Source organism: Eptatretus burgeri, chromosome 15 (genome assembly GCF_056783735.1).
Source record: "Eptatretus burgeri isolate ZD-2024b chromosome 15, Ebu_testis_v1, whole genome shotgun sequence".
Lineage (NCBI taxonomy): Eukaryota > Metazoa > Chordata > Myxini > Myxiniformes > Myxinidae > Eptatretus > Eptatretus burgeri.
In genome coordinates this window covers 35,276,017-35,287,323 of record NC_140975.1, presented here as the reverse complement: position 1 = coordinate 35,287,323, position 11,307 = coordinate 35,276,017, and the positions used below count along the sequence as shown (strand labels likewise).

Genomic DNA, 11,307 nt, shown 5'->3' with positions numbered 1-11,307 from the left:
ATTGAGGAAATAACTATCTGAGGACCTGGATGTTTGTTTGCATTCATTGGATCGGATTCTGAAATCCGTAACACTATATATATATATATATATATATATATATATATATATATATATATATATATATATATATATATATATATATATATATATATATATATATATATATATATATATATATATATATATATATATATATATATATATATATATATACATATATATATATATATATATATATATATATATATATATATATATATATATATATATATATATATATATATATATATATATATATACACATACCTGGAATGTGATGAGAATAGAATACAGAGAGATTCTGATAATTTGATTTGTTTAGATGAAACCTCGCACTTTTGTTCCGGGACTCGTGTATCTTTCATTTGTAATATTATTACCTCCACCACGGATGGTGAAGTTGGTGATGTTTTCACGTCTGTCTGTCTCTCTGTCTGTCTGTCTGTCTGTCTGTGTGCAGGATATCTCAAAAGGTTGTGGACGGATGCAGATGAAATTTGGTGGACAGGTTGGGAGTGTGTCAAGAAGGAACTGATTAGATTTCGGTGAAGATCCGGATACGACTCGTTGAATTTTTTTCATTGATTCTTCACCATTGAGCGATGGGGCCAAAAACGATATACAACACGATATCTCAAAAAGTTGTGGACGGATTCGGATGAAACTTGGTGGACGGGTTGGGTGTGTGACAAGGACGAACTGATTCGATTTTGGTGAAGATCCGAGTCCAGACCTGGATATGATAATTATTTAATTTAAAAAATGATTCTTCACCATTTAGAGAGGGACAAGAAAGACATCCAGAATGACGTTTAAAAATGTCTTGGGCCGATGATATGAAAGAAATGTTAAAAAATAAAATATGTTCTCGAGGATCAGGCATTGTATGGCGGAGTTAAACACACTACCGAGTGCCCTTCTCGTTATTTTTGTGACCACGAGGTGTGAATACCAACAGGTGTGCACTAAGAAAGTATAATGTGTATTTTATTTAGTTGAACGATGATTTTTTTTAGCTTGTTTTTCAGGTGCTTTGTTTCACAGGAAAATGTTTCACACCTGTGTTTACAAAGTGTGGCCCGATTGTCTATTTCACCAGATATAATGAAACAAACAAATCATTATTTGTTTTATAGCAAAATGTCACTCTGTCTGTGGTGTGATCTGTTTTGGTGACGACAAATTCTCCATTGATGTCACGTGGTTTGACATTTCCTCGTGACGTCATAACGTTCTCCCAACATGTTGATTGATATGATGTAAACAATGAGACAATGACAACTTCAGAGACAATGAGACAACTACAAGTACAACTTTAATCAGTAAAAGTATATCTCCCGAGTAGAACATTAGTTTAAATTTTTTTATGATATCGTATTGTTATACCAGGCACAACCTGCAGTCGTTGTATTACGCCTCAGCGTTTTTACATTTTAATTTCAAAGATAAAAATTGAAACCAAAAGCCTTGCTTTATACACCGCACGAAAAGAAAGAACCTTGATCGGTAAAAACCAACGGAATATAATCGCGCTCTTTATATTCAGTCGTTTTAAGTCATCGGCGTTTCACGTAGTTTGCTCATTTGTAAGTCGTTTATTTGACGCTTTGAAAACAGGTTTGGATGAATAAATTTTCCGTTGCCATGGTGATGCGTTGTTATGGCGGCAGGCGCTGACGAGACATTTACCTCCGACGCTCAAAGTAAGTACTGTACGTACAGTGGGAGCTGCATTACGCCGAACTGCCTGAATGTACACACGACTACAAGTAAAACAATTAGTCATGAGGCCTGTTGATTATTTTACTGAGAATTGGATTTGATTGATTGCGCTTGATCTCGTCAGATAGTAATTAATGACGTAGAGTTCTGTCATTACAAACATTTCTACAGTCAGCCATGTATTTATTCCAGTCAGAATTAGGGGAGACGGCTTAATTCAGAAGATTCAAACGGAGGAAAGGAAGATGATGATGGAAAGCGAAAGGGGGAAGCGGGAGAGCGCGGGATAACCCGGAAAGGGCGTGCGTCGAGATGGAGGGAAGGGTGGGAAAAATTACGCTGTATTTGCGTACATGATAAATCGATGGCCCCTGAAGAGACGGAGATATGACGACCGCTGATTGGATGACGGCTCTTTGGGCATGCGTTACGTCATGTTTTTTTTGAAGGAGGTCCACCAATCAATGGTGACGAAGTCTTGCCCGTCGTTTGCTCGTCGTCAGCAGCGAGCAGCCTTTTTAAGGGACAAAATTACCAACGACGGTCACACCAGCTTTCCTCTCTGGACACAAACATTCATGTAACGGTGTAACCCGAACACACTAAAAATACAGCCCATGCATAAACACTTACATTATCACCAACTGTAATATCGTCCATCACCAGGGTTGGCAGAGGAAAGAGCATGGACGCCAGAAGGGTGGAAGGGCAAGTAAAGGGGGGGGGGGGGCAACACCATTTTAGCATCTATCTATAATTCCAGCAATGATTGTGTGCGCGTGCATGCGTGCGTGTGTGTGTGTATGTGTGTGTCTGTGACCGCTGTTTCTCGACAACCACTGGTCCGATCGAATTGAGAAATTTGTCAGGTATATTGCTGGGGCCCTGTGGATGTGCCTTTTCAAGGTTTGATATTAATCGGACAAGTGCTTCCCAAGGTATGGCCATTTATTTACCAAACAAAGGACAGGACACGTTGCTGCGTAGGCGTGGCCGATGGGGAAAGGGCGCCATTTATTTACCAATGACAAGACACGTTGCTTGGCGTTTTGCACCCACAGTATCTATCTTCTATCTATCGATCTATAATTCCAGCAATCTCTGTTTGTTTGCCTTTCAAAAGGTTTGATATTAATCGGACAAGTGGTTCCCAAGTTATGGCCATTTATTTACCAAACAAAGGACAGGACACGTTGCTGCGTAGGCGTGGCCAATGGGGAAAGGGCGCCATTTATTTACCAATGACAAGACACGTTGCTTGGCGTTTTGCACCCACAGTATCTATCTTCTATCTATCTATCTATCTTCTTCTTCTTCTTCTTCTTTCGGCTGCTCCCGTTAGGGGTCGCCACAGCGGATCATCCATTATGATCCGCATAGTGATTTGGCACATGTTTTACGCCGGATGCCCTTCCTGACGCAACCCTGGTCGCGTCTTACGACACAGGGATATGGTACACCTCTTTTAACCGGGGTATACACCGGCCCAGTATACTGGTACTCATTTCGCCGACCTCGGAAGGATGACAGGCTGAGTCAACCCCCTGGTGTATTAATTCAGTGGCTCAACGGGGCTTGAACTCAGGACCTCTTGGATCCCAAGCCGCTGCCCTAACCACTGCGCCAACACCAGGCTCATCTATCTATCTATCTATCTATCTATAATTCCAGCAATCTCTGTTTGTTTGCCTTTCAAAAGGTTTGAAATTAATCGGACAAGCGGTTCCCAAGTTATGGCCAAGTTAGAGCGCGTTCCCCATTACGGGTTACAACGTACGGACTTCCAGATAGTGATGACTTACTGTATTCTAATAATGTCTCGATTTCTTATGCGCATTTATATATAAACACAATGGCCCAGTACAGTCGTCGTTTACGAGAGCGAAGGAACGGACTGTGGTTGTTTGAAAGTTTTTATTTTTTTTATTTTTGCACGTACGGCCACGCGAGAGCAAAGGAACGGCCTGTGTGGTTGTTGTTTCTGGCACGCAGTTTGAAAATTTTTTTTTCTGCACGTACGGCCACGCACGTACGGCATGCACTAGTATAAGGAAAGGACGTTGGAGGCCTTTGGAATCCTTGTCAATCCTTTATTCCCCACACCGTGAACTCCTTTTCTCCTGTCCGTCACTTCCGGTTGCAACCGGTTCCGGAGATCCGAACTACAACATATTTACATCTTACCACAGGGAAGGCAAAATGATGTGCCACAGTATTCCTCGTCTGAATGCATTTATCAAACTAAACCACCAATCAAAAGAATAGGTGTTGCTTGAGCATGTAAAAACCACAAAAAAGGCACAGCCAAAATAAGAAATGGTCGACAGCAAAATTGTACTCATAAATATGGTGCCGAGGAGTGCACATGGCGCCCAAGACGAGTTGTATACAACGGTAGGGATACCGTTGTCGTTGGCATCAAACCACCGGTCGGAGGCAGTGTTGGCTCTGGTGCTGTGTCAAGAAAATCTGGTTTCAAGCGATCTGTGGAGACCGTCTCCCGACCACCATGAATATCGAGTATGAAGGTCTTCTCGGAGTATTGTAGAACCTTGGAAGGTCTGCCATATGGTTGCTGCAAGGGTCTCCGTTGCTGCAAGGATAGCGTCATACCGCACGAATACGTTGGGTGCACGGAGCAAACTTCTGGGGAATAAATTATTCCAGCGTGCTGAATGCGTACGTGTTGGTGTCACCCGGAGGCCTTGCATGGCCGTACGAAGTTGGTTGGCATCATTGCTGTCATCGGACGCTGAGAATAATTATCCTGGGAGATGAAGCGTTGCAGTGGAGCATCCAAGGTCTTCTTTCAGAGCAGCAGAGATGTCCACAAGTCACCTGAGCCAAGTCTCAAGTAAGTCTTAAGTCTATGAGGACAAGTCTCAAGTCCTGAGGACAAGTCTCAAGTCAAGAGTCACATCATAATATCATTATATTATCATAGACCTTGGTTACGTGTAAGCCTTTGTTTTTTATTTTTCTTATTTTTGTATGCATTGTCGAGGCTCATATGAGAGCTAACACACAGAACATACAAGAGGAGCAGGAGACAAGAGGGGCGGGGGAGGGAAGTAAAGGACAAAAAAGTGGGGAACACAGACATGAGATCTGTGGAAGGGAGAGGGATGGGGCAGGGTACACAGGGTAAGCAAGATGGACATTACAGAGACTTTCAGGTCCTTACACGACAGGGACTTTCAGGAAGGAAAGCAGGGTATTTGAAGGAGGTGGGTTTGGGGTGGATTAACGGGGGCAGAAAAGATCATGGTTTTGGATGGGGGAAGATAAGAGATTGTGGTGAACAGTTGTTTTGAAGGCCTGGATGGAAGAGTGGGATTGGAGAGTGTGGGAGTTTGTTCCAAAGGTGGGGAAAAAGAGGAATGAAAGCGTGAAGTTGAGCAGTGATTTTGGTTTTGGTAGTTTTTTCAGAAGGGGGTTGCTGGCGGACCTTGAGCGCCCTGTGGAAATACAAAGGGGACAGATCATAGATAGAGCAGGGGTGAGGGGGGGGGGCGAGGCTGTAGAGGAGACGGTGGAAGACAGAAAGACCTCCAACCTGCATGCGGTGAGAGACCCAAAGACACAGCTTCATCGCGAGAGATACTAATGATCCTAAATTCCTTCCTTGGTTTCCACAGCGTGAAGCCGAGAAAGGTGAGAGGCAGGAGCACCAGCCCAAAGGGGAGAGCAGTACTCCATCATGGTGTGGATGAAAGCTTTGTATGTGGTCAGGAGGTGAGGTGTGCCACGGAAGGACTGTGCGATGGAGGATTCCCAGTCGGCAACTGGCTTTGGATCAACATGGAAAAAACTAAAAATTACAAAGTTTAATTGCTTAAATTCAAACTTTTTGATCAGACTCAGTGGTGTAATGGTTACATTTTGTGGCCAATTTGGTGACCAGGCTCAGTCTTTTGCGTGTCATTAATCATGGTGATTCCGCTCCGAATATGGAAGGTTAATAGAAGATTGGGACCATACTCTGTGCAGAGCGTTGGTGCTGCCTAAGCAGTCTCCTTGGTATTTGGGCACAATCCTGGACGGGTCGCCACTCCGACACAGTATACCAGCATGCTGGCACTCATTTTGCAGACCTCGGGAGGATGACAGGTTGAGTTAACCCCACCTGGTATTAATTCAACAACTGAGTGGGATTTAAACTCAGCATCACGAGGATCAAAAGCCCACTACCCTTACCATTAAGCCAACACCAGGCATAAGGTTGATAATTCAAATGTTTATAAGCAAATAAGATCACCTTCAGAATCTTCACCATGCTACCAATAACGAAGTGATAGGGTTTCCAGATGTCCGATAAGTATCGTATTTGTACGATGATTTTACCTCTTGTACAATGTACGATCGATGATTGCAAATGTACAATAATTCTTGCAATTCCAAAAAATAAAGTACTCGATCTTCAATTTTCAGTTTACATTTCATAACATTTCTCTCATTCTGCTAGGCAGATTATGACCTTCTCCATCGTACGATGGAGAAGGTCATAATCTCCATCTGAAAAATGCGATAATTTCGAGGTTCCAATACGATATTTCGATTTTTCAAATCTGGCAACCCTGCGAAGTGAAACGCGCATGTGCAGAGAGTAGCAGCAAGCAATGCAGTGACACTTAGTCTCGATTGTGCATTCGTCAGAACTTCCACTCAAAGCTCAAACCATTACCTGTGTGTAGTTATGTGTGTGTAATCACACCCATTATGTGTTTGTTTATTTTAGTTCCATTATGAGCCATAAAACACATCAACTAAAAGAAAAAAAACACGGAAGAAGCTAAATGGGTATGAACTGAGCAGTGGCAATAATTCCATATGTCCACCTTATGGCATGCATGCGGCATGCCAACTGAATTCAAGGAAGTAGAATCCATGTGATGAAAGATGCTTCAGCTCTACTTGCTTTTCTCCGTAATTTACATAATTTTACTCCATGAGACACATATATGTACAATCTGAGGCTCGGAGCTCAGCAGCACTTTGGGCGGTGTATAACTGATACCTTTTGTAAGCTCGGCGCGATCTTCACAATGTAATCGCAATCTCAGCGCAGGGATACTAGATTGATTCGGGGCCTAGCTAGACTCAGCTATGAGGAGCGGCTGAAGTAGACAGGGCTTTATCACGAGAAAGGAGGCGATTATGAGGAGATATGTTGGAGATGTTTAAGATAATGAAAGGTAAAGATAAAATAAGTGTAGATGAATTACTCAACAGAGTAGATAGTGATAGGACCAGGGGCCATAGCTTGAGAGTAAAGAAGAGGAGAGTTAAGATGGTAGTAAGGCAGGGGACTTTTACTCAGAGTAGTTCATGCATGGAATGGCCTTCCTGGAAAGGTCGTGGCAGCAGAAACAGTAGATAAGTTTAAATTAGAAGTAGATAGACACCTGGAAGTTATGGAGACAGAGGAGTATGGAGATGTTGATAGGACTTTTAGGGAGCTTGAGTATTGATGGGTGATTGTGTGCATGTGTCTGGAGTGCTGTTGGTGGGGGGTCTTGTCAAGGGGAGCTGTGTGGTTGATGTTGTGTGTTTTAACCAAGCCCATGCCCCCTCCCCTGAGGGGAAGAAAAAAAACTACAAAAACTTTTTTAAAAGCCAAAAAACAAACAATTCTTTCATTATTATTATTATTTTTTTGCATTTGTACATGGCTCACAAAGTGGGTACACATACTGTTGCACAAAGGGCAAAAAAAAAAGTTTAGGGAAACATGAAATGCAACCCATTATGTTAATCTGCATGTATTCATATAGCTAAATCTAAATTTTTATACCTGCAGCACGTCCAGTTTTAAAGTTACCACTGAATATATACAACACTGTAAATACATGTTCGAATTTCGAGCTTGGCGTCAGCGTTATGTACGGAATCAGATGAAAAAAAACAACGTAAATATTATATTTTGGGATAAGAAACAGATAATTTTTACTCTGCCTTTTTAAACAGGCTCAATATGTGACAGGAAAAAGAAAAAAAACAGCACATTTTGAGAGAGTCCGATGTTATAAATTACGAAGAAAACACAGACGAGTTCAGTAGCAAAGAAAGCCACACTTGTAAGCGAAAAATAACGTTAAAATCGAATCTATTTCTTTCGAACTTTTGAAAATAATCACTTTAAACATGAAACGAAAAACATAATTCTTACCTCTCGGATCCTCACGAAGCACCAAAAACATTCTAGCGTTGGTTAAAATGAAGAATTATCAGACAAATGCGAGTCACCTCGTTCGGCTCGGCATCCTCACGCTGGATTTGTACGTTACGGCTCTCGCAAAGACACGGACACGAAGACAAACGCTGCGCTCGACGGCGAATGGAAATGTGCTGACACGCTTGCAAGTGCCTATTATATCCATCAATCGGGGAAGTTTGCAAGACGGCAAGGTTTTCTAATGCTAGCGTTATTTGCGTCTGACGAGAGATGATGATTCATACATAACGGGACTGACGCGAAAATCAAGACGGGATTACTTGTGGTCCGAATTTTATTTTTCTGATCACAATTTTGATCTATATTTTTCTGCCGTTAGACTCTGTCATATTTCCGAGAAATTAAGCGAGATTTGGAATAAAAATCATAAGAAACATTATCAACACTGGACTCCTTATTTTTCTTGATGCAGTGGACACGAAGCGTTATGTACGAATCCATTATTTCATCAGATAGGGTAGATGCAGAAAACCCGAATAGGGAGGCAGAACATCATCAAAACATAAAAGAGACACCAAAGTTCACATTCTGAGTCTCCACACTCAAAATAACTGTCACATAAGAAACGTGCAGTAAAATAAATTTTTTACCAATCAAACTGTAACATTTCTAAGGTTACAATACCCATATTCTGTTGCTTTAATTCATCTTTAATAAAACAGGGAAATGGAGAGTATGATATTGCCGGTTTCTACAGGTTCCCCAAGATGTCCACTTTCATTTCTGACCATTGATGGTTTGTCTAAGTACCTCATAATAGTTTTACGTGGAGTTTCCCACAAACATACCACAGCATACCCACTTTGTGAGCCATACACATTTTCTTCCTTGGATCTTGTGTAGATAAATTATTATGATGTTCGCGCAGGCATGATGGGCTGAATGGCCTCCACCTGTGTTAGATTTCCTTGTATCGATTTTCCGAGTTTATGCTACCTTTGACGTGGTCTTTGTTTATAAATACAATCATACGCTACCAGACGTCAAATGAAAATTCATCACAAACACATCAATTTTGATTATAGTGTTTATTCATTCATTCATCGTCATTGTCAACAACTCTGCAGGCTCAAGTCTCAAGTCAATTAACGGTGTGGAACAGCTGCGTTGTTTAAGGACGAGTCATTCTCACAAGGACGCCAATCCCCAAATGTCTTTTTGGGTACCATGTGTAGCGGTGAAGACTAACTGCTGGATGATGCTCTGATAATTCCCAATTGTGACATGCAGTCAAACTCCTAGTGAGCGATACATAATTTCGCAGGTTTTAGTCGGCAAGAACGTGTGAAAATGGGGGGTCCCATGGCCTTGATGTGATGTGTGATCTGGTATTTGATGGGCTGGCATGTTGCCGATGTGTGCATTCTTGATGGGAAATCATAAAGTACTTTCTCAAAAGGACACGTGGGTGTGGGCAGAGGACGAGTGATATTCAACGACGAAATGGTGGACGTTGTACCGAGAACGTTAAGTTATGTTGAGGCATCCAATAAACGACGATGTTTGATGTGCTTGATGTTCACTGCGAGGTATATGGGCTCGACACAGTAATGAGCCCTGCTGTCGAGTACTTGCATTTCATTTATCTCGAGCGGTGTCTTTGTCATGGTCTTATACTCATGGGTGCTACTCTGCATACGTCCACTGCTTTTGTGAGGTCAAGATCTCTTTCGTGGAGTAAATCAAATAGCTCTTTTAGGTGTAAATCAAAGCTCTTTTAGGTATAAATATGACATGGCAAAAACCACATGGTCCCAAACAATGTTATCTGGTTCCACAAACCTGCATGATTTGGCTTTCGTCCTCAATTCGGTGATGTACTGGTCAAAGGATTGACCGTCCTGCTGTTGGGTTTCCCCAAAACGGTGCTTCTCGGAGACCAAGTTTGTTGTCGGATTACAATATTCCTCGAACTCCTCGCATACGGAGTCGGGTTTCTTGCTGTCCGTGGCTTTGTTGAACGTGAATGTGCTGTACACGTCGACCACAGCTTCGCCGATGTAATGTAACAAATACGGCATTATCTGATGCAATTACCTCCACCACCGAAGGTGAAGGAGGTCATGCTTTCAACCTTATCTGTCTGTTTGCTTGTTTGTTTGTCTGTGTGCAGAATATCTCAAAAAGTTGTGGACAGATTCAGGCGAAACTTGGTGGACATGTTGGGTGTGTGACAAAAACTTGATTCAATTTTGGTGAAGATCCGAATCCGGATCTGGATACGAGAGTTATTTAATTTTTAAAGTGATTCTTCACCATTGAGAGATAGGGTGAAAAAGGATGTGTAGCACTATATCTCAAAAATGTATTTCGCTCGATGGTGGTGGTGGTGGTGGTGGTGGTAGTAGTAATAGTAGTAGCAGCCAATCAGGGACCCACAGTAGCAAGACATTGCTCCCTTTCCATACATTAATTGATGAGACATTTACAAAGTTGCATTTGCTGCCGAACAATGTGGTTTTCACATAATCATGTAAATCGAAAATAAAAAGCTAGTGATCACAACTCGTAATTCTCAGTTTTGAAAACGAAGCTTAGTTTTCCTTTTTTACTTTAGTGCCAGAATAAAATGGATGATGAATTTTCCATTGTCTTCTATTCCAAATCCAACGACATCAGGACGATACACGGTACAAAGCATTGGTGCTGCCAAAGCAGTCTCCTGGGCTATTGGGCACAATCCTGGAGAGATCCCCCCCTGACACAGGCCACTCAAATGGCCCAATCATCCCAGCAAGCTGGTACTCATTTTGCTGACCTCAGAAGGATGACTGGCTGAATCAACCCCACCTGGTTTTAATTAAATAGCCAAGCAGGATTTGAACTTAGGACCCTAGGATCCCAGGCCTGCCACCCTAACCATTAAGCCAACACCAGGATTGCCACCTCTTGTACTTATTATTCATCAGTCATAAAAGTACACGGATGTCTCATGATGTATTTCACTCCATGTGGTGCATTGTCCAAGCTCGGCCACAACCCTTGGACACCACCAATAAACATAGCATTGCATTGCTACTTTAATTATGTTTGACATTTTATCTTGATTGTGTTAATGTGAACTGCAGCAGAACCTTGATAATTTATTTCACTGAACCAAAGGCTTTTTAACATCTATATTATAAAAGGTGCCGTGCCTGGCTGTCGTGCTATAACTGAAGAACGGACTTGTGGATTTCAATGAAACTAATGACGGTGGATTCAGATAACTCTCAGGAAGGTTTGCGATGCAAAAAAAAAGAAAGAAAGAAAAAAAAAAAGGAGGAAGGTTTGTGCACGGGTACATGGACACACATGTTGTGAAACTG

The 11,307-nt window shown here is 41.9% G+C and overlaps 1 protein-coding gene across 2 annotated transcripts in view; it reads left to right on the top strand.

Moving 5' to 3' along the window:
* Positions 1 to 1,557: 1,557 nt before the first annotated feature.
* Positions 1,558 to 11,307, top strand: part of DRC8 (dynein regulatory complex subunit 8) — a 65,311-nt gene continuing 55,561 nt past the window's right edge. Inside the window, exon 1 of one of the 2 annotated variants that reach the window (XM_085857508.1) lies at positions 1,558 to 1,745. In XM_085857508.1, coding sequence (XP_085713634.1) covers positions 1,703 to 1,745 — 43 coding nt within the window. In that variant the 5' untranslated portion in view covers positions 1,558 to 1,702. The remainder of the gene's footprint in view (positions 1,746 to 11,307) is intronic. The other variant, XM_085857509.1, reaches the window with a different exon arrangement.